The sequence below is a fragment of the Daktulosphaira vitifoliae genome, unplaced genomic scaffold (genome assembly GCF_025091365.1).
Source record: "Daktulosphaira vitifoliae isolate Bord-2020 unplaced genomic scaffold, ASM2509136v1 Scaffold_2, whole genome shotgun sequence".
Taxonomy (NCBI): domain Eukaryota; kingdom Metazoa; phylum Arthropoda; class Insecta; order Hemiptera; family Phylloxeridae; genus Daktulosphaira; species Daktulosphaira vitifoliae.
The window spans coordinates 31,395,671-31,423,519 of NW_026099573.1; the positions used below are offsets into that span (position 1 = coordinate 31,395,671).

At 30.1% G+C, this 27,849-nt stretch overlaps 1 protein-coding gene across 1 annotated transcript; it reads right to left on the minus strand.

The window, feature by feature from the left end:
* Nucleotides 1-1,692: 1,692 nt before the first annotated feature.
* LOC126899008 (protein big brother-like) lies at nucleotides 1,693-25,333 on the minus strand. The gene is made up of 5 exons (XM_050673478.1): nucleotides 24,945-25,333; nucleotides 21,265-21,351; nucleotides 18,817-18,930; nucleotides 4,422-4,538; nucleotides 1,693-2,148 (listed from the first exon to the last, which is right to left on the minus strand). Exons 1-5 carry the CDS (start codon nucleotides 25,131-25,133, stop codon nucleotides 2,008-2,010), a joined length of 648 nt encoding a protein of 215 aa, XP_050529435.1. The 5' UTR covers nucleotides 25,134-25,333; the 3' UTR covers nucleotides 1,693-2,007.
* Nucleotides 25,334-27,849: the final 2,516 nt, after the last annotated feature.

Below are 27,849 nucleotides of genomic sequence, written 5' to 3' on the forward strand. Positions count from 1 at the left end.
AGAGTAATCATAGAATTGCGTAGAATAGTACAAAATAGAATTAAATATTTTTATGTATTGACTAAGTTTCTGGTCTAAGATTTTTGATCAAAAATTGATATAAATGACAAGATTAGATAAAATATGTGGTATCACAAAATGTTTAAAATTGATATACATTGTAAAAATCATAGCCAAGATATTACGTTGATTTTAGTAATAATTTTACTTAATATATTAATTTTCTTCTAATTTTAGTATTTATTAACTTGTAACTTATTTTGACAAATATATTTTTTTTTGGCTTATAAACTATTTTATTTTGTTGATTGTTATATATTTATACGAACCTTATTGTTAATAATTATTAATATTTTTCTTCACATCTGAAAACTCAAAGTAACAAATATTTTCCTACGTTAATTAAAACTAGTAATGCGATTTCCAAATGTATTAAATTAAGCCAAGGCCACATCCTTAGAGACAGATGAACAGAGCATACACCAAGGGCTTCGCTTTAGCTTTTTAATTTGACTATTTTTTATAATTGTTCATCGGTATAAAAAAACAAATATGAATATTTTTTTAAAAGAAAAAACGAAATCAATTTTTAAGGGTCTTCCTATCTTACTCATTGAAGAAACCCTGTTAAAAGTCACACAAATTTTATTCGTAAGATAACGTACCATTTATGTCATTAAGAACCTGATTTACTTATATTATTTTTATTTATATGAAATCGCGCCATAAAACGCGTGACTGTCCAGGTGGTAGTTCGACGAGTCAATTGCCAAGTACTATGTCTTAAGTGCACCTGAATTATCAAATGAACACATTTTTGGTAAAACCCTCTGTATTTACCATCACACACTGTCCGATCAATCAACCGTCGTCACACTGCTACTCAACAGGCCAATAAATTCTAGGCCGAAACCGATTTTTTACAAAGAAATCAAAAGAACGATTTTGTATTTTTGTTTCCCGTATTATGCTTTTTTTTGTAATTCTTTTTGTTTGTCGATGAGTTAGTAACAGATCGATGACGTTTTATGCAATTGACCCGTCTATCACGGGCGTCACATGAGTAGGGTGTAGCATAATATTGCGTATTGGATGTCATTATCCGTTATAATGATTTTTATGGAGAGGACATGGACATAGACAGGGAGGTGCACGTCAAAAAGTGACGAATTGGGGACGCGTGCTTTCTCAATTGTCCCTTTGACTTGTTTTTTCCTGGTGCATTATTTTTATTAAAATTTTTCTAAAGATAAAATTTTAACGGGTGACCAACGACGGTCTACCGATCATCACGTGAACATCACCATTCAACCGTGAAAACAATGAAGACGATTTGGTTATGCATTTTAGCTATGTTTATAATAACATATCTACGCACCCTGCCAAAAACCTAAGAATTCATTTCCATTTTTTAAAATCTAATATTTGAAATTTTCAAATTTAGATATATTGTAAGTTCGCTTTCGATGTACGTTTGTTTTTGTTAGAATCGATGTAAAGGTATCTTTTTAAACTAAAAAGATTATAGAAATTAATGAATAAAAATTGAATGTGTTGTATAAAGTAAATCGGTTCAATAAGATAAATTTAAAGAACAAAAGTAAAATAACTATGTGTAAGGTCTAAAAACCAAAGTCTTCATGTTTTTATACTTTTAGATTAAATAAAAGAAAAGGATACAACAAGTATGAACCAAATTAATTTATTGCGAGATCTTAATAAAAAATTTACTATACATAATTACATTTAATATTAAAGTCGAGTTACACTGGTACAATAATTTAAAAAATTAAAACACTACTTCAATTTCAATATTAACATTTAACACACAGTACCGTATCGTTAATGAGTAGCTAAAATTAAATGATCGTTTCCTTTTTTGTGTAAACGCAATCAGTAATAAATTCATAGGATAATCTTCATCATAATATATAATTAAATAGTATAATACAACAATATATTTATATATATAAGTATAAAGTAATAACAAAAATTAATAAAATACATCTAATAATTTAATCTTCTGTTTATTTCCATATCAGATTCGGTAACACGATCTTGGTTTCTGTACGGTCGAGGCTTGTCTTGATAATCTCTTATGCGATCATTGTACCTCTCAATCTGTTCTTGTAAAATTCTATGTTCAATCTGTAAAACGTCATTACTTTATAGAATATTGTTTAATTGGTTTTAATCATTTAAGTCCTCACAGTCGCCTACCCGTGGATGGCGACCAAGATGATCACCTCCCTATAATGTATTTAGGACGAGTGCAGTTAATAGTTTTTCTAAAGACAATATCAAAATTTATTCCTACTGTGAAATCATGATGTTTTAAAACCATATAGTTTATTATTGATTTACTGAAAAATTCCAATTTTATATATTTTAAATTAAAAATATTTAGTCGAAATTTTTGTTTAAATAAAAATTATTAAATAAGAAATTATTGTTCAGAGAACAAATTTTGTGAGTTTCACTTTAAATATAAATTATCAAAAAAATGAAATATGATAATATGAAAAATATTCAACTGTTTATTTATCGTGATGTCATCCTAAATCTACTTTATTAAAAAAATAATTTTTTTTAAAAATAAAACGGTAGCACAGTGGGGTCGAGGCACAGTGTAGACAAGGCATAGATGGGACAAGTATAGATGATATTTGACAGTGATTTAAATCACTATCATAAGAAACGCTTCGATGCAAATCTGTAGATAGTATTTCATTTTAAAAAAAAATTTGTTAAAATAGCATATTTTTGAATACGGTAGTAAGTTGAAAAAGTTATTTTTTGTAAAAAAGTTACTATTTTAAATCCCCCCAGTGAACAGAATAAGTGGTAGATTTCCAAAAAAAATTATATCAAATGAAAGGGAAATATCTAAGGTTTTAATACAAAAAAATATTATTTTTATTTGTTAATTTTTGAAAAAGTTATGGCAGTTTTAAGCACAAAAAACATCCCGATAAAAGGTAATTTTTATCGCAATCATTACATTTTTTTTTAATTTTCGACAGCCATTTGCACATAGAAGATAGATCGTCGGGACAAATTTTTTTTTTTTATTTTATAGTACATATAATAAGCTTTAATTTTATATATGTTTAAAGGACGCAGTATTTCCGGAACACTTTCAAAAGTTCAGTTGAAAAAGATCTATGTTTTTTACAATATTTCAAGTTTTGAACGCCCCCTATATAAGGGGAAATTGTCTAATTTTAATAAAATGTATTTCAGATGAAAGATGTACTTATAATGTATTTAGAAAAAAAAAAATTGTGCTGATACATACATTTTTCAAAAAGTTATAGCATTTTTAAGTTGAAAATTAAAAATCGAAAATCTAAAATTTTAACGCAAAAATAGCGTTTTTTTAACTACGGCAGCCGTTTAAATGTAGAAGAAAAAGTGTCGGGACAAATTTTTTTTTTTCATTTTGTAGAACATAAAATAAGCTTTAATTTGATATATGTTTGAAGGACGCAGTATTTCCGGAACATTTTCAAAAATTAAGTTGAAAAAGTTAATTTTTGTAAAAAAGTTGCTACTTTAAATCCCCCCTAATGAGCAGGTTAAATGATAGATTTTCAAAAAAATAATATAAAATGAAAGATAAATATCTAAGGTTTTAGTATAAAAAAAAATTATGTTGATTTGTTGATTTTTCAAAAAGTTATGGAAGTTTTAAGAAAAAAAAGTGAAAAAATTTCAAAAATTAGCGATTTTTAAATTTGTAATTTTTTTGGATATTTCCCCCATTTGCGGGGAACGAGGGAATTTTTTTCAATTTTTAAGGGTAATGTCTTCAACTAGATACGATTTGTGATCTTTTGACGTATTTTTGAAAGAAATCGGTCCAGTGAGAGCTGAGAAAAAGTGGCAACAGACATAAAAAAAAAAAAAAACACATCATAGTAAAATTAATACCTTCTCCGCTTTGCATCGAAGCTAAAATAATGACTGTTCCATACAACTAAAACATGAAATAGTATATCCTTATAGATCGTCAAAAATTACAATATTTATTGTGTAATACTTTTTTTATATATAATATATATATTGCATTAAATAATTAAATTTAATGCAATATAAAAATAGATTTAAAAATTTTTGAAGGCCTAATATATGGTAGTCAATAGTTATTTTATAATTATCCCCCAATGAATTTTATGTACAAATTATTCGCAATAAGGTTGTTATTTATAGTGAAGTAAATCAAAATCATATTCTTTTTTGTAAAAATCAAGTTTTAAACTTTCCAAAAATAATATCCTTAAGGTTCTCTTAGTTGTACAGTCTTTTTATATTATTACATATTAAACACATAAATGTTTACACTTATGAGATAATTCATTTCAATAAGTTATTTAATATTTATGATGTACGCAATGCTAAAGGCGTTTTAAGGTACTCACCATTGCTCGTTCTTCGTCGAATTCTAAACAACCAGTCCCATCCAACTTGTCCAAATCAATCCGACCTTTCCATCTTACACACACACCATTCATTATAAAGTGTGACAGTATGTGAACCTGTGTGGGCATAGAAAAATCAGCACCGATTAGTTTTCTCAATCTATAATATATTGTAGGAATGTTACACAGCACAAAATAAGATCAAACACTTATTACCTTACCCCACATTTATTACTCAACGTGTAGACTTTGACGCAACAAATTAACGCTAACACGACTTATTATATATTAACAATTGATCACTTGTGGCTAATATAAGCCACAAAAATTACTTAATTAAAAAATTATTCTCTTTTATCGTTAAGTTACCAATAAAATGGAAACGTTATTCCCGAAATACGTATCCGCGACTATTCAGTAATTTTTGTGGCTTTTTGAATAAAACATCTTTTAGTTTTAATTTAATATTATCACTTGGAGCATATTTTTTTAAGAATGCATCTTATTAACTGTTCTGTGCAACCAACTCCATGTAGTGTTGGAAAAAAGTAATAATATAATCGAAATACGGCTGACACCAAAGGTATAAGATACGATAAAATAATAAAATTAGTATGGGGCCTTGGCAAATTAGAAAAAAAAACAAAAATATTAAAGTAGACGATACACACAGCCGCCGACAAGACCGTAAACAATAATTTATGTGACCCCTATTATAGTATAAAAAGGAGGAGTAGACGGACAGCTATAGAGTACCGCTTAAAGCAGCAATAAAATCGTCGATAAATTTTATTCATCCAAGACACAAATGGCCTCTTATGTTAGTCATATGTGATTGCTCTTGGACAATATTTTCGAGAAAATATACCTTTTTTATTATTATTTTTTTTCCTTCATTAATACCAAAACGAGTACTCTAACAACGCACAAAACCTTGTGTACTATTAGCATGGGCACGATTCGTTTATTAAAAATATGAAAATTTTACTGATAAACAATAAAATAATTTTTTTTTTTATGAATATTATATCATCTATTGTACAAAGTGTTACGGTTTCTTTGAAGACATTTTATTTATTGAAGAAACAGATTATTTGATGTACATTAACATTTTGAAGGAGTTTCTAAGAAATGTAGTCCTATGCTAACTAAAATAACTCTACAGACCTACTTCAATCTAGAATGTAGAATAATAGCAATGTTTAGATGAATATACAGACCCCCGCGACCTTTTGTTTACACATATCCAATTAACAGCGAAAAACCTTTTGGAAAACCGACTGAACGGGAGTCTATTGTTTTTGCCCCGACGAGTGTATTATGCTCAATTAAAAAACAATACAGCCACGTGCTCTCAAGACGTGTGCTTCTCATTAGTAAATGTCGCACAACAAAACGACCGTTGCTCGTGACAATGATATTTGTGAAAGGTCTGCGCAGTCACGGTCATCAGTCCGCCATGTATTATTAGTTATCGTTTTTGAAAGCAGATAAGCTTTGTTGTGGCAGCGTGAGAAAAACACAGTTTACCAGGAAATCGACAGTATTGATATCATCTCCTATTGCGTAAACACGCCATTATAATAATTTAATTAGTTCACTAGTATTTGGAGTCACGAGTAAACTTTTGTTATGCCCAAAAACTGTAAACAGCTAAGATCTGAATGGAACGATTAGTCCGCAACGGGGAACTGAAATCAGCAACGCGACCACCTTCGTGGATTCCATCGAGCGAATAGATACCTCAGAAAATCTTTCATAATCCTCCCAATAGTCGATAGTACAGAAAATACTCACTGGTATTGAGCAAGGTATATACGTTTGTGCGATTTTTCTTGTTTCGCGTGTAAACGTTATTGGAGGCGATGAAACGGAGATCCTTAGCAAACAAACGTCGCGCCCATTGTGAAACGATACCTGTAACTGGATAGAACACAGTGCAAAAGAAAACGATCCTATTCCGGACGAGGTAAACACGGGCAACCCTTTTTTTGATCTGCACAAGTTTCAATAGCTAAAGTCACGAGAAACCGGATCAATGTCAAGCGAGCAAACAATGAACGCGTCTTTGTCGTACAACAGACACTTTGAAATGCAATTTCGAGGGATTTAAATCCTATCAAATGTATGAAAGCCACCCTTCTAGATCACATTCCTAATAAACTCTCAGCTGCCAAAATTTACAGTTTTGTTCGCCCAATCATCACATTATTACAAACGTCTATGTTGGTCGACACATAGCAACGAATTTGATTTCAATTGACACCGTTATTACACGGTACTATTATTACATTCAAAACGCGTTGAACGGTCAAGATGACGACGACGACACAACTGATAACATAATTTTATGATAATGTAGCCGACCGTGGCTACCACACACATTACTCCTAAAGTACGATTTTTATCTTTATGATCCATTAGTTTCGGTTGTCTTCCGTAACGCGCATTCATCTCAATTACTGGACCGGAGGCGCGAGGACCGCTATTAATAATGATAATAAAACACAATTTGTTCTTTTTAAAGTGCCCGACGTGGATAATTGTCGACACGAAATGCACGACGTTGCATATGAGCCTGAAGAGTAATAAAAAGGGTTTGGACATTGTTCATCATGTGCCGCGTGGTAAAAAAACCCTTTCACGTAGTACTTTTGTAATTTGATTTGTCACGAGTTTATCACACGAACGCGTCCAGGTCATAAATTCATGTAAAACACGCCGTGACACGGTTTGTCCGAATTAATCCGTGAAAAGGCCGAAACGTTATCTCTCAATCATTGCAACGGACAAAGTACAAAAATCAACCCCAGTAGCAGTTCAAAATTTAAACACTCGAATCCAAATCAGTATCGAATGGTATTCAAAAATAATAAGTTTAATTTTCCATAGCTATATATTTTTTAATCAGAAAATGGATACGACTTGAAAATATCTATGAGTGTTTATTGTTTGTTGGACATATTTCTGTGATCACAAACAGTCACATAAATATATTCAAAAAACGATCTCTTGTGACAATTCAGGTTTACTGTGTAAGAACATTTATTACTATATTCTTACTGTTCATATTATATACGTTGTGTTTTTATTCACTCTACTGCCTACTGACAAACTGTACTAGCATTCATGTCAGACATATTGTACATTATATGTAATTCATATTTGATGAATATTTAAAATATATTAAGGAGATAGCGACAATATTTGGGCAGACGTCGGGTAGCTTCCGATTCTTAGTTGGTACTGAATATTAAACGAACCCCTTAAAAAAAGCAAACGGATCTTACTTTTCATTTCAGTGTGCCTCGTTCGTTTCTTGTACTCGCATACATTATAAACATCGCGGTAGTTGAATTCCTCGTATGCAACCTTCGGATCGGAAATAATGTCCGCAGACAGGGCCACCCAGTCGAGCTGAAGCTGGTCGTGGCGATACTCCGAGATCACGATAATAATAATTATTATATCATTATTACATTATTACTACCTCACTGTCAATGTGAAGTCATGTATAGGCACAGTCCTTTCGCATTGATTTATTTCTCTTTACCTCTCTCCCAATCGTTAAGACTTCAGGGATCACTGCAATGATGCGAAGCGAAAACCATGTAAAAGTAATCGGATAGGTAAATTTAATCTTCAACGTACACGACGTGTTCAGTAATAATATTTTGCGGTTGAAACGGCCGCCGCGCCGTGGTTAACTGACTTGAGCCCTTTGTTTTTGTTTGTACAGTCAAAACAACATTACACCAGTAAGCTGGAATTCCGAAAGAATGCACCTTGACATGACATTAAAACTTCAAACCGCATATTTTTTGGGCTATCTAATATATTATTTTTAAGCACGGTAGACCCCAACTGTAAATCACAGTAGAAAATAGACTATACAGTAGTCATTAACCCATGCACGTGTACATGCATATTATGTTGTAATAATGTGTAGATATTTGTTTGTTTCTATGCAATGTTTTACATCGATCTAAACTGAGCCTGAAACTGTTCTGAGATGGAAATAGTAGTGTATGCCGAGTTGTTCCAACTCAACTTTTCCATAACACATTTATCATTTGATTAATTTTTAACAGCAGTCGGAACCGCTTTCAATAAAGGTCGTCAGAATATTTATGGCCGAATCGACTAAACGAGACTCGTGAAATGAATAAAATTCGCATGGACTATTGACTGTAAAAGCAAAACTAATCGGATCGACAATAACATTTTTTTATACGCGGTCTTTACTTGTGAAATTGGAACAGCGATAAACGGACACCGAAACGAAAGGGTTTATACGCCAATAAAGTATAGGGTTATATACATGTTAAACTGACAGATGATCGAGTACATGTAGGATCATTGAGTATACCGAAGAGTATAGTCGCTAAATATAACGTTTGTTAAAATAACCAGTTAAAATACAACTCCGACGGTAGTTGTTTTACCCAAACTGACTATTGAATTGTATAGGATCATTAAGAATATAACTAGTCATTTCCAAACATGTAAGAACGACATAGTTGTACATGGCGTAAGGTGAGAATCTTTTTTTTTTTTTACTTGTTCGCTAATGAACCAGTAAAATAAACGTTGTAATTTCGCAAGAGGGTCCCGATGACAACAATAATTATTTGGAATTGAATGCGTATGTGTCTAGTGCGCACTAGTCATCAACTAGAGGGTAAATAAAATACGCGAAATAATAGCAATAGTTAAAAATAAAAAGGGGTAAGGAAATAATCGAATAACCCAACCCGCAGTGTACCGCGACGTGTGTGTGCGTTCTCCAGCTGAGAAATTCTTCCGGGTCGACGCGCGTTCTCAATTGATTTATTAGTAATGAGCGTTTTGTCGATCGTCGGACGTATATCTTTGTCAGCGAATAGTAAGCCCTAAAACTAATTGGACCCATTAAAACGAATAGACGCGAACCTATTGAAAGTCACCCATAGGCCAAAATTACAGTAGATGAACTGTTTTTGGAGCAAAACGACATCTTTACAACTGTTGTCGGTGCAGAACGACAAATTAAACAATTAATACTACTCGGTTTTAGTTCCCACATGTGTAGTTTTTTATTATTTAAAAATAATTCGTGGGTACCTTGAATGGTTCGGCCGTTTTATTTGTTTGTCTGCGCGTGCATGGGGTTAATTTTAAACGCTTTCCTATGCATAGCAATACATTAGCACCTATTTAAAACGTCCGGACCGGTACTGCACGTTATTACTAACGACAGGTAATTAATTACCGCGTCACGTTCTCCGGGCAAAACAAATAACGTTCTTATGGGGAAATTAATAGACGGCGAAAAATGCTACACACACACGCACCGCATAGGAAACTAAACGCTCGAGGGGTGAGTTAATAGGCGACTTGTCTATTGTTTTAACGCATATTTCTGTTGTTGTTATTACATGATTATATTCCAACATTTATAAGGCACGGTCGCCACCCTAGCACTATAACTGGTTCGGTTGACAAATGTAAAGTCGTTTGGAGGGTCTGAAAAAACGAAAAAAAATGAAAAAAGGGAGTCAGCTAGACGCATCCCATTATCGCATACACATGCAGAGACTATTATTCTCAGAATACTATAACAGCCCGACACGACACGACGCTCGGGGAGCTCGGAGGGGTCATCTGTACACGACAACCTCTCATGTGCGACCTTTCGCTTATAACAACAATAATAATAATAAAAGTACCATTCAAATCGAAAGACTTAACTTATTGCCGAGTCTTGTCGTCATTGACGATGACAGGTTTCTCGTATACAGTATATTTTGACCTGTACACGATTAAGTAATTTTATTACTCACTACTATAATACCTCTAATATCTATTGCACTAGGTAACTACAAAAACATCGCCTCCAAATAATTACATTTTCACGGTCTTTTTATACTTCGGTCGATAACAGTTTCAAATTTAAAAAACAATTCAAATAATTTTAGTTGTAAATAATGCATTCCATTAGTGGCGTTTTGACCAAATTCCTCTTTACTGATGACCCGAGAAAATCATCATATTTCAAAATTCATGAACATGTTATGTAACAAATACAACTACTTCATTTTATCGATACAATGGATATTCAAGTTTATTTTTTCAAAAAATATTATAAAAAAGTAATAAAAAATGTGNTTCAAGTTTATTTTTTCAAAAAATATTATAAAAAAGTAATAAAAAATTGAACACATGAACGAATTCTTTAAGCATAAAGGGATTTGTTTTGGCCGAAGGATTATTTTCTAGAAGATCGGCCACTGACCATAATCCTACCGGTTTTTTATACTTTGTGTAACATTATAATGTTATAGATTATAATTTTTATGTTAAATCTATCAAATGGACTGTATTCCACATAAAATACGTCTTTCCGTATACTAAGAAGAATCAGTCTTCATTCCAAAAACAGTTATCTATAGTACTATGTACCACATGAAGATTTGAAGCCGAAAACGTTTATCATTAATCTTAGCATTATTAAATATGTTTTTACAATTCAGTGCACTCCAATAATTATTACATTATATATTGAATTATAATAAATTTAAAATGCTTATTCTCTATACGAGTATTATAATAGAAAATATATGATTCAATAGTACACTAGACAGTTACAAAAATTAAGACAAATCATTAATTAGTAAAATAAACTTTGTAGTACACACTAGTCGTCATATCTAGTGATTATGCTAAAAGTTCAATATATAAATAAATTCGAAATAAGTTTACACTTACTACGAAACTCACATAACCTCTCTCCGGTAAATTTTTATCAAATATAATTGTTGAAAAACCTTTGAATTATAGTAATGTGATTTAAGAGTCCTAATGGAAAAATAATTTTTCGTTCGGGATAAATATAAATTAGTTACTTAGATGGTTTTTTTAGATAGCTATGTAGACAAATGAGCCTGAATTTTTTCTCTCGTACCATCGAATCGCCTTATAAGCAAAAGAATTTTAAGCCGAATAAACTATCAGCATTTCAAAATTCACCTACGCTGTAGATATCATCGTAGTTTAATATATTTTTTATTATTCGAGGGTTATATTACTGCTTTATGTTTAAATATTTTATTTATGCGTCATGGCGTACCATTCGTTTTGTTACTAACGTCCGATGGGTTTTGTTAAAACGGCTTTGTAACGCTACCGGTTCACAACAAAAGGCCCGTCTGTTTATTCACTTAAGCACAACAGAATTCAGGAGCTCCTTATTGCTATCTATATAGTTGTCTTTTTGATACGCACACATGAAATCGAAACCCTCAATATGTTTTCAACTTGTCGAAAAATAAAAAATTTGTCAAGCTTGTCGACGATATTAACGGTCTGTAGGTATTGTGATTCGTTTACACGCGATGCTTATTCACTCTCGGCCCATGAAACGTTCCAGTAAACACTTCAGAACACAATGCACAAATTAGGATGTAGCATATAATTACACGTGATTGAGAGAATTCGAGGGATAGGCTACTTACAGTTTATTTTTCACAATACCTGAACTATTATATGAAAATTTACTGGACGCGGCACGGGCCGCTGACATACGCGTTTCTATACGTTTAAATTACATAAAGACAAGACTCATTGATCAACGACCTGGAGAACTGGTCAAAATATTACAGCCGTTCAAATTACCTCTATTCAATGTCTACACCTACACAACTGTTGAAAAATTACCTCGACTTTTTTTTGGTTCATTTTTCAATTGTTACCCGAAGATGAGACTCTTATTGTCAACATATTGCAATATATGTTTTTGACGAGAGATTTTCTCGAAATCGAGCAGTTTCGAATTACTTGGCGATCATTACTATTGCATTAATAACACCCTCGAATTATTTCGTCCATTCTAATACTACACCCAGAGAAAAACCTCGATCTATATAATAAATTCATTGTTCAATTTGATAAATATATCATTACTATTGAATCAATGATATATTTATCAATATGATATTTTTTTTTCTTGTCTTGAACAATAATTATTTATAAGAATAGTTATTTTGTTCGTATTAATAAAACATTATCATAAACCCTTGATAAAATTTCTCTTTCAATTTTGATTGAGGTTTTTCTTTGGGTGTACTTATAATAATGAATAAAATGTGAGAAATGAAAAAGCTCGGTTTAAAGTGTGCAATGTAAGTACAACAAATGTATTCATTTTTAAGGGTATATTCATCAAAGCTCACGATACGAGATTATTGAGTGATTATTTTTTATATCAAACACATGTGTAAAACAGCGTGTGCTCTAAGCTACACGATTTTTTTAGAGAGAAAAAAGAAACTAAACTACTGTTTTTGCCCACCCGGACAAAAGTCGTCATAAATAGAGAAAAAAAAATAGTAAACAATAGATTATTGTTAATGACATAATAGGCTCTATGGGTGGCGGATCGGCGTGAAAACTAACAGTTCAAGTCACCCGCAGTGATTTGACAGACAGCTAAAATGACGTATGTGTACCTTTAGTAATATAATAATAATGACATTAACCGTTTTGACACCACCCTCGAATTACCCTATTTTTTTATCAGTTCTTTATTATATTAACTTCAAAAACAAAATAATAAACCGTCGACTAATTTCGTGAGTTCTTTAAACACGTAATAAAAAATAAAAATCTTAATTATCAAAATACACCGGTTATATTACACTAATTTGAAAAAAAGTTGTGGTACTATTAGATTTAAACTATAATTTTTTGGGTTTTTTTCAAGTAATAAATCCACTTAATTTACTGAAAAATAACTAAAAATTTATAAATTTGTCCATTTAAAAAATAAATTTTAAAAAAATGTATAGTATCATCTATTTCAGAAATTTATCATTATTTTTTAAGAAAAATAGGACAACTCATTAATTAATGTTGTTGTAATGTAGTAGTGTACTAACTTTTAGTTGTATTTTTTAACTGCCCATCTTAAAAACTTGATCAATTTGACGTTTACGCCAAACATAAAAAATACAATTTACATAAAAAAACAGTTCGAATTTAAATAGCGACAAATTTTGTTCGGATTGATCTTAATGATATTACTCGTATATTATTCTCTAAACAAAAAAAAAAAAATCTAAATTCAATTCAATTTACAAATTAAAGAAAAATCTTTAATATTGACAAAGACATAACTAAATGAGTGCAAGAGAGAGTGCTTGCTCTTTATAGCCAGTAAGCTAATGTAACTAAATACAGTTACATCAGCCGACCAAAACGACATTTAAATTCGGCCAAGTTGGAAATTCAAATTCAGCGAGTTGATTAATTGGACTTAGTTAGCTTTTAGTTAAAATACAAACCATAATAAACATTTTTTTAAAATATATTCATGGTTAGCTAATTAAAATTGTCTTATGTTTACATTTTTTTTTTTTATTAAAATAATTATATATGTGATCACATATTATATATGTGATGTTGTTTGAATAAAAACTCTTATGATTTATGTATATTATATACACTAAATAGACTGATAATATAAGATTTTTATTAGGAATATGAAAGTTATACACTTGTAATTATATTATAAAAATATAACTTTAGCTTAAATCCAATGTTGAGAAAATCGAATTCTAAAACCTTGAAAATCCAATACAGAATAATGTAACTTTGAAACTAATATTATTGAATAAATAATGCAATAAATATTGAAGTATAATAATAAAGAAAAAATATCATTCTATGAATTATTAAGACTCAGAAAACTAAGTTATAACGTAAAACTACATGGAAATTAAATTATTATATGAGACTGAGTGTTGGAATAGAACACCTTACCCTGAACATATAAAAATGTCTTTAATCTTTTAAAATATTTTATAAATTTAATAAAAAATGGGAATTATAATTAAATTAAATAACTCGTTACTTATATGGTGTTTAAACTTTTAATTTAAAAGTTATAGTAAATTTTCTTTTAAATTCTAATTCATAATAATAATGTAATTTTTTTTCTAGTTACATTTAAACTAAACTAAATTAAACAATATACATAAGTTAATTTTTAACTGAACTGAACGAAACCTACGTGATCTGTTTAAATGTACCATAACAAACCAGTTTATGTCTAATCTATAAAAATGACGTTAAAAATGTTTGATAGATATATTTCCCACGTATTACTGAGTATTAAAAAACATTGAAGCCTCTATGTAATCTCAGTCTAATTTTCACAATTTTGAATTTTGTTTTGTTTTATTTGATGATTCCGACAAACGTGATTTTAACAAACATAATATGTTTGTTATTTTTATATTTTAAAAATATGGAAATATTCTTCAAATTTTTATTACATTTATCTACTTACTGGCTAGAAAAATAGTGTACAGTATCAGTTATACAAGAGTAATGCAAGTATTAAAATATGACCTCAGTTACAGTTGCCATGATAGAGGATAAAAAACCTTAATGATAAATATCATCATGAGAGCTGTTCTTATACCTCAAAGCTTTTTTATTTGTATTACTATAACGAAATGTTGTTATGGACTATTATTGATCCATAAATGGGCTTTCTTCTAATAAAGCCTATTCAAATATTTCATTTATTTAAGAGTAGCGCCCCGTTGAATTTACCTACGATATAAATATAATAAAGACTTAACATTAAGTCTCACAATTTTTTAGGATAAATAATATTTTCATATAAATTATATTAATAACTTATCATAATATGACATATTATATACTATGTAAAGTTTCCAACGTATAAAATATATACAGAGTAATTGATTTATCATTTAGCATTAAATTAATCGCCCTGTGTAATGAAAACTGTACAAAAATATCAAAAAGAATATATCAATGAGAGATCTATACCCTAATTCGTTCATATTTGATTACTAAAACAGTGTTTAAAAAATTTATGTGAAGAATCGTTAAATAAACTTGAGAGTTTCATAATTATAATTTTGGAAACATTTATCAAAATGTTAATTATGAATTATATTGCCAAGTAAAAATAGGATAAAATTTTATGCAACAGTTTATTAATGCTCTGAAGAACGAAGTGGAAACAGTGAAATCCAAGGGGTTAGAATTTTCATTATAATCGGTTTTTTTTTTAATTTGACGTCTTATCATTTGTTAAATAGTCAAATAATATTCAAAGATTCATATTTTTTTAAATTTAATATGAAAAAAAATGTATGGAGTATTAAATAGGTTTTTTGTACTTCATATTCCCGTAGGATAATAACTAATTGATTAGCAGAAGTGCATAGGCCAAACGATTACTAAAATGTCCAATACAAATTGTGTGATAAAACAAATAATTTAAAACTTATTGCCTCCAGTATGCCCAATTAAAATTTCTTTAGAATTAGTGTATTTTTGAAAAAGTTGTAACAAAATGAAAAAAGTGAATAATTTGTACAGAATGTTTTTGGTTTTTAAGTCAAAAACTCACAGCGATCTTTTCTACTATTTAGACCGATTTCTTATGGAAGAAAAACTTGTCGGACAAAATGTTTTTATTGATAATGTTGTACAATCAAAAGCTATAAGTTAATATAGATTAGAAGTTGTGAGATCTTCCGAAATATTTTAAAAATAGAGTTAAAAAAAATGTCATATGTATGGGCGGTGTCTTTTACATGACCTTGCTAAAAAAGAAATTTATATGTATTTATCCTAATGATGTAGTTATAGATAAGTTAATTTTCCATAAAAATAGTAAGTAATAAATAGAGCACGTAATAGTATTGTAACGTGTAAAAAGTTTTTTACTATTAACTATTGTTAACTTTACATCGTTCAATATAATAAACGAATTCTATACACGTACAGCCGCTTTTTCACAGACATTTAGTGTTTACAAGCTAGTAATCTCAGATTGTTTAACGACAATATGTTTATAAGTAAGAGACATTGCAGTGTATAATATTGTTATTTATGTTTAAAAAAGTATCCGATTAGATACAGTACACAGAATGGACGAAAAAAAACACTAAGTCTTTGTCGGCATGCCAACTGCCTTTGGGCGCTCAGCGGGATCGTATAAACACTTGGCCGACTGCTTGCGTCTCTGTTCAATAAAAGACTTCCTACATACATAATACTGTTTTTTAATAATATCAAAACTCCGGAGAATCGACAAGTACGTTTACACAATGGCTGACATCATCTGGTAGTGCGACCGGAACAAAATGGCGGCCCCCATGACGCTGGCACCCCTTACAGCATGCGCCTTTTCCCCTATTGATTTCTCCGTCCGAACCTCATCGCATGCGCGTCCCCATACTCAGATAATCGCAGTAAACGAGTGAGATGTAATGCGCGTCGCATCCGTGTGACAATAATACGACTCCCGGAGGAGAAAACACCTCTGACGCACACTATTATTATATTATTTTCAGGAATTGAAAAGGACTCTTTTTTTTTCCATTTCGCCCTGCCTACCCAAACGTTGCAGTACTATTGTGTTACACATCACCAATGTCTGTACGCAAAAGCCCGTAGTCGAGAGGCGGCATCCTAGTCCGCTTTCCCCCCAGCCCTGATCGTAAATATGTATACACGTATTCCTTTTGTCTTCACCCCCGTGCCTGTCGACGAGTTCGTCCATATTGTTAAAACACAGTTATAGAAATGTACGCGTTGGAAAATGGTATAAGATACGTGAAACACTATATAAACCTACACCCGTTTCGAGTGCGCTAAAAACATTTTGACAAGCTAAATCGTAAGAGGAGCGTGTGATGATAAATCGATGCCAAGACGGTTGTATCTCCGAGCCGGTGGCCAACAACTAAAGAGATAAACTACTGGCACAATATTAGACGAGAGCACGCGCGTCTCGGTAAACACCATACACCTTGTTAGGAATTAAGTAACAAACGGATGATTTTGATTTTTCTCCTCTCTTTTTTGAAACGACGCTAAAACGAGAAAGAAGTACATTATTTTTAATGTTGTTTTCGCGGTAGAATAGAAAAAAATTAAGGACAAAAGTAAAATAATGGGATCTTCCACACTTTATACAATTCAAACACAATAGTCCAGTCGAATAATCTTTATGATTTACTGGCTAATACTTACTGAACGGAAAAAAAAAACAATTACATTATACCAACAGTAACTTTTTCTGTGTAACCGTAAACATGTGTCATTTAAAAATCATCGATTAAGAGTTTTTGTTGTTGTTTGTTTTTGTTGAGTCTATTTTCATATGAATAAATATTCATAAAAACGCACAAAGTCATGACTTGTTCAGAAGATTGCAGTTGCTACGTGTGCAACAACAAACCGGAAAATTGCGATGATACAGACTTGCCTTACGAGACGTGGACAAAAATGTACGAGGATAACAAATTTATTTTCGACAGTATTCAGTGTACATTACTCTTCGGGTTAGGCATTTGGGTTTCAAACCACCTGAGTTCTGACATTTTAATGGACTGACACAATTATTTATTACATTTATTTATATTTGTTCACGAGTTATTAAATAAACACCAGTAACGTTTATAATCGATGATGGCCTTTACGTTATTAGTCAGTAGTATAAGTGTTGTATTGTGTTGATGCAATCAGTGTTTTCCAAAGCACATTTTATAGGAATATTACAATTACAATTGAATACCGCGGTGCATAAACGTTGAAAAAATATAAAAAAACAGTATTTCTCTGTCAATAAATGACACGCGCAATTTGAACAATTAGAATAATATTGTTAATATTTGAGTACGACCAAAACAAATGTGAAAAATTGATTTGATGATTTTTAAACATTAGTGAAATCGAGTAGAAATCATTGACAGCGTAGGCTAATCGAAGAGACAATTGACAGGACGACATACATTCAATAAAGATAATTTGAACGGTCGTGAAACGTGGGAAACGCGTTAAATTATGCGCTCTATTTATAATGTAATATTTTTTAAAAACTGTGCGGTTGTCACACGAGAGCGCGAATTTCTGTTATCTGTTAATAAACTGTTGAAATCGAAAAACCAGTATGGTAAATGTTATCGTCACAAGTCCGACTCCAAAAGGTTTGACCACAACATCCTTTTCACGTTTCTTGGCGTATCCGAACCGAATTTTAGATAAAATTGACAAAATCAATTTATTAATTCGCAATCGTTGTTTACATTCGATAATTCTATTATTAATTGAACAAGTTTATTCATTGACTACATGATGTTTTTGTATAAGTAATAAAATAGTGTTGGGTGAAATAATTAGACGATGGACCTTAGTGAATATATTGGTTGCTATAGGAGGTTAAATACAATAATTCCATTGAAAACAGTGAATTTACTATTGTGTTTAACTAAAAATATACTTCAGTGCGAAATCGATAAATCGGATTCAGTTAACTTTACAATTTGAACAATTTTTATGTTTTGTTTAGATTTTTAATGTATCTTACCGCTCCTGATTCCTTTTCAAAATCGCAAATGCCGTTTGTTGGTGGCTGATATGAAGTAATTGGCATGTTCGGAGCAAACATCAACTGTAAATTGGTACCGGTCGCTGTAAATGCCTATAAAGAAAATTTCACTTTATAATATTCAAACATTTTATTCTAATGCGAAACTTGATTAATTGATTAATATAATTCATCGGTAGGTTTTAGCAATTTGTTTGCAACACATGTAAATTAACAGGTTGTTGGGTTTAATGGATGAGTAATCTAGTAATTGATTGGGGCATCCTAAAAACTTACCCAATCGAAATGTATTCAAGTAATTACTTTCATTTGGATATTTTAAATTGTTATTATTTATAACAACTGTTTGGAACGATAACACAATTTATTCTCATATTTTCATGGGTAAATTGAAAAAAGTCAGCCTTTAAAATATTTTTAAGGGTTTAATTGTATTAAATTAAAAAAAAAAAATGATAATTCTCTAAAAATATAAAGTAATTTTCTAAAGAATTAAGAAAATTGAAATTATTTTAGCATGGATTTAGAAAATAATTTTAAATATAGTAAATTTTATATATAATTAAAAAAATAAATAATTAAGTTTTACAAAATAGAAAATAATTACAAATTTCGCTATGATATTTTTTGTAATTAGTTGTATGATAACCAAAGAATAATTTTTATTTAACTGAAAATAGGAAGCATTAGTCTTAATATTTCTTTTATATGTTTCATTGCTTTCTCTTATAAGAAACCAACAATAGTCACCTATCATTGCTTCATCCCAAAACTCTTGGTAACGAAGTTCTATATCATTTATTTGTTAATGAAAACGTTCACCATGCTCATCGCTTTCATTTCCAAAATTTTCAGAAAAAAAATTTAAATGTGCATGAAGAAAATATATTTTCAATGACATGTTCACCCCTATTTCCGATAAAATTAAAAAATATACACGTATCTTTTATTCAGAAAATAATAAAATTATAAAATGTACTGTTTACCTATTTTTGAATAGTTTATCAATAAATCGTTTACTATTTCTCTATGATTTAAACTTTTGAAGTTTCCTAAAAAATAATTTACAACCAAACGAAACGAGTTCCATACTAAAGCCTCGTCTTTTGATAAAGTTAACACAAAATTGGAGTCGTTCATTAGTTTTTTTAATTGTGGTCCTATGAAAATACCTTCTTTGATTTTTGCATCAGACAAATGTGGAAACACAGTTTTCAAATAAATAAATAAATTTCCATTTTTATTTAAAGCTTTAGCAACATTTTTAAAAAGTCCAAGTTTAATATGTAAAGGTGGTAGGATTATTCTATTTTTATTAACCAGAGGATTCAAACTTTAATTTTATTTTAAATACGAAAATTTACCACAACCCCTCCAAACTGTACAATTAACTCAGTTTAAAAATATCCCAATAAAACTATATAAAATAAACTTAAGTTATTTAAAAAATCAAAATTTTGTTTTGAAAAGTAATATTGTGAGTAATTTTTCAATATTTTTTTCTATATTTTACAAAATTGAAGCATCGAATTAAAAAAACTCTGATATTAGGAAATTTTTTTTATTTTTCAATCGCGCATAACTTCTTCATTTTTTTATTAATATTACAAAATAATATATCATTTTCTTTGTTATGTACTAGAGTATAATGTCTATTGAGTATATTGTTGATAAATTTATTTTTTATTAGTGTATTTTACGTAAAACTCTGAATTTTTTTTGACATTTTGAAAAAAATGATAAAAATTCAGTGGTAAATTCGTAGATAGCAAACGAGAAAAAAGTCAGATAAAAAATTGTTTAAGATAAAAGTTATAGGTAATTTAATATTGTTTTATTTTATGTAAAAAAAATGAAAATCGGTTAAATGCAATTAAAGATATTTAGAATATAATAAAAACACTTTCGCGGCACACGAAAAACGCCAATTTCGCAATAACTCAAAAACTGTTCTACTTTTTATATTTTGGACTTCATTTTCGGACTTAGTGGACGATTTCACATAAATAATGACTATTATAAGTCATGGGTCAGAAAATTTTTTTTTATTTGTAAACTACACTAGTTTACTACACAAGTAATAATCTGTAATCTATTTAAATAGATTTACATTTTTTTTCTCTTTATTTTTTGATTTTGTGTACATATATTTGTTAATTAAACTATATTTTACTGTAATATAGTTGTTAATAGTAATAAATAATGTATATTAAAATTGTTCTAACTAAATTAATGTTTCAACAAATTTACTGGCTTGCGGTACAGTTTAATAAAAAATATATGCATTACGATTTATAAATACGTATATACGAAAATTTGATTATTTTTACAATAGATATTTTTATTGAGGCGTCGTTATTTGATAAATATATATTTAATTGTTTTACAGTTTTAATTGCATAAAAATTATCATTAAAATCCACTTACTATGTCTACGTGACCTTCGCGACATCCAATTTGAAATCTGCTCTGACGTTCTTCGTGCGGTCTGTCTCTATAACCGGTATACCGTATCTGAAACAATATAACAATTTTTAGATAGACTTATGATTTTCATTTTGGCTAATTCAATACATAATCTCCTTATTAAAACGATTATTAATGTTCTTCGACAGAAATAGCCTTGTCATTAAAAACCAATCAATTGGTTGGTATCGGTTAAAAACGCAGTATAGGGATCTTCTCACAGACCAAGTTCTCGGTTAAAAACATCAGTGATGTGGTGGTTACGTATTGGGCCAACACATTCACGAAAACAAGTTAGTCATCGGCTCATGACGTATTGATATGTATCTGTGTACCTAATTATTCGTATGACTACAAGAGAAAGTGACACGGCTGCGAAAACCTGTGTGTAATCTCACTGATTTTAGATGATATTATCGTGTAATTGAATCGATGTTATAATTAATCGCCATGAATAAAAATGATTGTCTTCAATAGCGTTTGTTTTGAAACATATGAGTGGTACATTATAAAAAAATTATAAGTAATTGCAATTCTTTCAACATCCAGAGGACTTTTACAACAAACAACGCATTTGCCTAGAGACATTAGGCTATTGCATTGGGAACAAGCTTATGTAATGTTCAACTATTTACGTAAGGTCGGGGATTTTGAGTGATTCACTGCGAAAAATGTAATATGCGTTCAAATTTACATTGTTTTAATTAAATATCAAATTGATTAGTAATGAATGTTAATACTAATACATGTTATTCTGTTGACCACTACTAATGGAAATGTTTCAAAACGAGGCAATAATTAGTCAAAAGTAGTGCATTTTTCAGCTTTAAGACATCCGGTATACAACACAAGTGATAAACTATCATTAAAAAACACAATTAACCCGTTCGTAATCAATCTTGAATGATGTTTAGTGCGCTTTATTTAAGTGATATATTTAAACTATTAGTGTGTCTATGTTCAGAAGAAGTGTAAACGTTTACGAAGAGCTATTATAATAATCGTCAAAATACAATTATTAATTTGTGGTAAAATCATTCATAGAGTAAAAAAAATTATAGATAAAAGTAATAGTATTCTAATATCTAATCATTCGTTATTTATAGCATATATGAAAAAAAAATTTAATTTGTTTAAAAATATGAAAACTAACATTTGATAAAAATTAAATAAAATATTTTTTAAAAGTTTTGTGGCTTGACGAAATATTTTTGATATTTAAAGGTATGTATTTAGAGTATTAGCATGTTGGTAGAGTATTTTCCGAGTAAAATCAAAAAGATAATTCATTTTTATTCAAGTTACAAATCTCATACAGATAATAATTTAACAGTGTAATACGTTTACTGTTAAAAATATAGAAATAGGAATACTTAGAAATCTTCAAGGAAAAAAAACCATAAATGTTATAAAATATATTCCTTTAAAGCACATAGGACAGCAGCATTACTAGTCATTAAATTTATTAACAAATTAAAGATGTGTATTAAAGTGGAACGTTTCAAGTAGACGATAGTAAAAAATCAATTCTATCGATTCACCCAACAAATTATTAATAGTACAAATAGAAGTTATAACATAATAAGTACCTGAATGAGATATAATATTCTTTAAATGGACGGCAGTTTACATATGAGTGTTGTGTTATTATCATAGTTATTACACAAGGGCGATCGGACTATTGTATGTGTCGACTGGGCAAATGTAATAAAAAATTGTCCCAAATTCCAATGACACAATACCCTGGGCCTTTGACCGTGTTATTGCGTCGCCGGCCGTGATATTCTCCTGTCCTGTACCCAAACACAGTACACAAAAAATACGATTGCCGACCATGACGCGATAAATAACAGTCTTAACACTAAAGCAACCGAATCAGCGGGATGCTCTACCCTAAGGTCCTCAAAAATCATTTTTAAATACCAATACAAGTTACACGGTGTACGCCAACAAACGAGTCGAATTACACCGACAGTCAACATTCTACACTATGATTGCGACCTTTTCCTTTAGCGGTATCGAAAGTCATTCGCGCAATCATATTCAAAAGACAGAACCGGAGGGACCGGATGTGTTTCAGTCATACCTAATAGTCATATGTTATTATGCACCTAAAATGTGTGTCATTTATCTATTGTTGTCTTGAACAACCCAAATATTCACATTTTAGTCTGGAACTATAAAATTAAAATCATTTTTACATATTATGCAAAATTGACAATTCAAGTATGGCCTCTTTAAAGCTCGAAGATAATGGTTAGTAATATGTTACATCCAAAGGAGGCTAATCAAAATGTTCTCTTTTATTGTTATCGTGAATTTCATAAAAGAGAATATGTTCTTGTTATTAATGCAATTATACACAAAAACGGGGAATATTTACAGGGAAATCATTAATATAACCAACTTTATTTATATGATCCCCATTTTATTAGCATTTACCATCGCTATTATAATAACATTTTTAAATTACATTGTGAACCAAAATACAACACATTTTTTTATTAATCTCAATGATTGGAAAATAATGCCTAATAACGGGCAAAGTAATTATAAAAAAATTGAATACATTCTAAGTCACTATATATTTGAAAAGTATTATTAACAAATTATACTTTTTTCATAACATATATAACCTAAGATTTTTTACAGGATTTGACGAATAATCTTAGATCATGATTTTAAAGTATAATGTAAGGACTTATCTACGCGATTAAAACTCTAAACTGGCTAACGTATGAAAATTGACACACAGAGAGTCCTAATTTTTATAATTTGGCAATTTTGCTTTACGTCAGTTGTTTTTTAAGCTTGTTATGAATTATATGTCGATTAATTGATTAAGCTATTCAGTAAACCTAGGAATTCTTTTTTAAAAAATTTTCATTTTTATATACATTAAATTATAAAAAAAAACGCACAACTGTTCAACTGCAGGCAAGTTATAGCCTATTAAGGTACTACAATTTTTATTATTGTTGATTAGTATTTTATATTCGATAAAAGATTATTTAAAATATCATATAATTCTAATTGTGAATTGAGAAAACTCCCAAAAATAACCGTTTGTAATAAGAGTTTTTGAGATTATAGAAAGTTTTCAACAAATGTCGTATCAGGTCAAATAGAGTTACATATATTTAATATACATGTTTTCATAGATAGCCTGCTATTTCAAATAATCCACGATGCTATCAAAAAATTTTTAATTTAATGTATATCTAAACTGGAACCTAAAAAAGGAAGATGAACTCATCTATTTTCTTAAGTCACTCTGAGAAAGATAAACTTCTCAGCGCTCCCTCCTACTGTTTGCTTCCCAAATATGAAATTGTTGTAATCAAATAAACAATACTATTGCAAATAAATCGATTGGCTACCTTCCTCTATCAGGTACATCGTTGTTTTCAATGATTTCATTATCAATCGTAAAAAAGTCATAAACAAATGGCACAGTTGTAATTGTTTTTGTAGATAAGAACTAATAAACTATAACATTTTATGCGTAGGAAATGTTTTATTTGCGACTCTGAGATAACTATACTAAATTTCGTAGGATTAATTGTGTTTCTAAATTTAAATTTTATGTGTTACGAATAATAAAATCAATAATTCTGAGCCAATACATCAAATGTACTCACATCACTCTCGCGACTTAAGCGCCTGAATAATTCGTCCGTTTCGAACTTATTCCTTTGGTCAGGTACGACTCTGGGCATTTTAAATATAAAACGGGGTTTGGGGGCATGCTGCTCGTAAAGACCCCCACACATGGGGTCAAACGGTATCATGCCGGCCGTCATCGAACCCAAGTCGTTCATCATCAACATTTTGTTAACGATGTTTTCCACTGTTCTCCGATTACTGAGAGTACGCGTCCCGAGTGTTATCCGCCACGATCACTTCGACGAATATACTACACAGTAACAAAATAATATTGATAATGTTTTCGAGATCGCGTGAACAGTCGGACAGCGCAACGGTAGACGGCACGAAGGCACACGACCATTTACGCGGTTGAAAACTATAAAAATGATTTCCAGGGAAAAATATCTGTGGACCACCGCCACTACACGCTGACGACCAATCAGAACTCAATAGAGGCGTGTCTGACGTTCACCGTTCTTTTCAATGCAGTGCTACGGCTAGGGATCGTTGAACTGCAGTGCTTTTACGGTCACATATTATCCATATTATTATTATTCGTTAAAGACAGGCGTCTAATTATCTAATTTTGCCACATTGAGTCTTAAAAATTATTTCAGCTTTCAATTAAAAAATAAATATTTAGACGTTACAAGATAAGTAAAAAAATTATTACAGGAAGCCTTTTAAATCAAGTCTGAAATCAACAATGTACTAAATCAATGCTTAAATAACCTTTATACATTGTTAGTTATACCATAAACAGTTAATTGGAAAGTTAAGTAAAAATCGAGGAATAAAATCGAAAATTTTCACACATAAATAGCATTCGGTAGCCACTTTCACCGTGAAGACAAAATAAAGTCCGACATTTTTTTTACCATAATAAAGTACATTACATTAGCTTTAAGTTGGGATACATATAAAAGTGTCAGACTTTCCGGAACACTTTCAAAAGTTAAGTTGAAAAAGTTGTCATTTTAAATCCCCTCCTATGGGCAGGTAAAGGTTAAATTTATAAAAGAAATATACCAATTGATAGGTAAAGACATCAAGCGTCAATAAAAATTAAAATAATATTGATTTGTTCATTTTTGAAAAAGTTATGGCAGTTTTAAGAAAAAAAAACTGAAAAAATTTCGAAAATTATCGATTTCTAATTTGTAATTTTTTTGGAGGTTTACGGGGAACGTGGGAAATTTTTTCAATTTTTGAGGGTAATATCTTCGACTAGATACGATTTGTGATCTTTTGACGTATCATTGAAAGAAATCCGTTCGATGAGAGCTGAGAAAAAGTGGTAACAGACACAAAAAAAAAATACCTTCTCAGCTTCGCATCAAAGCTAAAAAAATGTTAAATTTATTAAAAAATTAAGATATGCTCAAGTCGTCTCGACTTTTTTTTATTATAATAATTTTAGAGAAAAAGAAATCTAGTTACTGTTAAACTTTATGTGAAATTTGATCATTATAAATATTTAAAAAATATAAATAGTTTATAAAATTGAAAATTTTGTACAAATAAATTATAGATAATTTCATTATATTTGTTAAAAAAAAAATCTTAAAATATCAGCTGATTTTCAACATTTCTCAACGGCCGTTTTAATAATTTTATATCTTCATATACCAGTAACTATTGAGATTTTAATAATTTAAGGATTTACAAGTTTTTAGAACACAATCTTTCACCGTGATAATGAAATGAACAAATTATAAAAATATTGCAATCAAACATAACACTATAGTGTATAGTGTATTTTGATATTTAATTTTTTTTCTCATAAACATATTTATTAAAAAACAATGTTAATTTGTCATTAATTACACTTATGCCAATAACTGTATACCCTTTCACATCGTGTGACGTAGCTTATAAGTCTCAACCAGGGCCGGTACAAAGGGTGTGCCTCTGCACAAGTCCTTTTTGTAGGGCCTTGCAAATTAAATAAAATCACCAAAATTGATGTTATTTTTGATTGAAAAAAATTGAGGAACCTTGAATACAAGGCATAAAGGCACAGCGATTTCTGAATTTAACGTAAACCTTGATACTCAAAATGTAAAATACAGGCAGCTGATAGAACAAAAATCACCAGCAAGTTTCACATCGCTCAATATCAGATACAGTGAAAGTAGAGACATCACTTGTAGCTCTGTCGCCTATTTCAGGCGACTCAAAAAAGTCGTGAGGCCTTCTGAAATCCTGGTATCGTTTTTAAAATTTTTATCTAATTGTGTTCAATTGTAAATCCTTCGTTGGAATTAAATAATACACCTTCAGATTCCTGGTACCATTTTCTTTGTGACACCAACTTATCACGTATCTGTGACAATTGTGTTGCCTATATAAAACTTCTGATTTCCGGTCATACATATTAACAAATAAAGGCGACTATTATAAAAGTAACTATTGAAATTATGTATGTATTGTTACTTACAAACAGTATCGGAAGAAGGGTAATGCAACTAGTGCACTTGCCTGGGGTCCCGCGCTTTTAAAAATGTCTCACAGAAGTAGATGAAAAGCAAAAAATGAGGTATTTTTCAGTAATAAAAGTAATATTTAAGGCCTCCGCACAACGTTTTTATAACATCTAGTGTTGACACTGTTAACAAACGTATAATAGGTTGATATTTTTTCCCTTATAGAGCTGTAAGTCTGAGTTTTAGGTAACTGAAAACTCATTATCTAAAGAGTATGCGTAATTCACTTTAATACAAAGTAAAATTTTGGTTTGGACAATTATAGTCAAAATACTACAGTGGTAGGAAAAATACACACGTATATATAATGTTAAACATAATTGTTTTTTTATAAATAGATAAAAAAATGTTAATTTAAGCACCCTAAATTCAAAATATTATTCACGTCTATAATTCGAAGGGCAATTTCTAT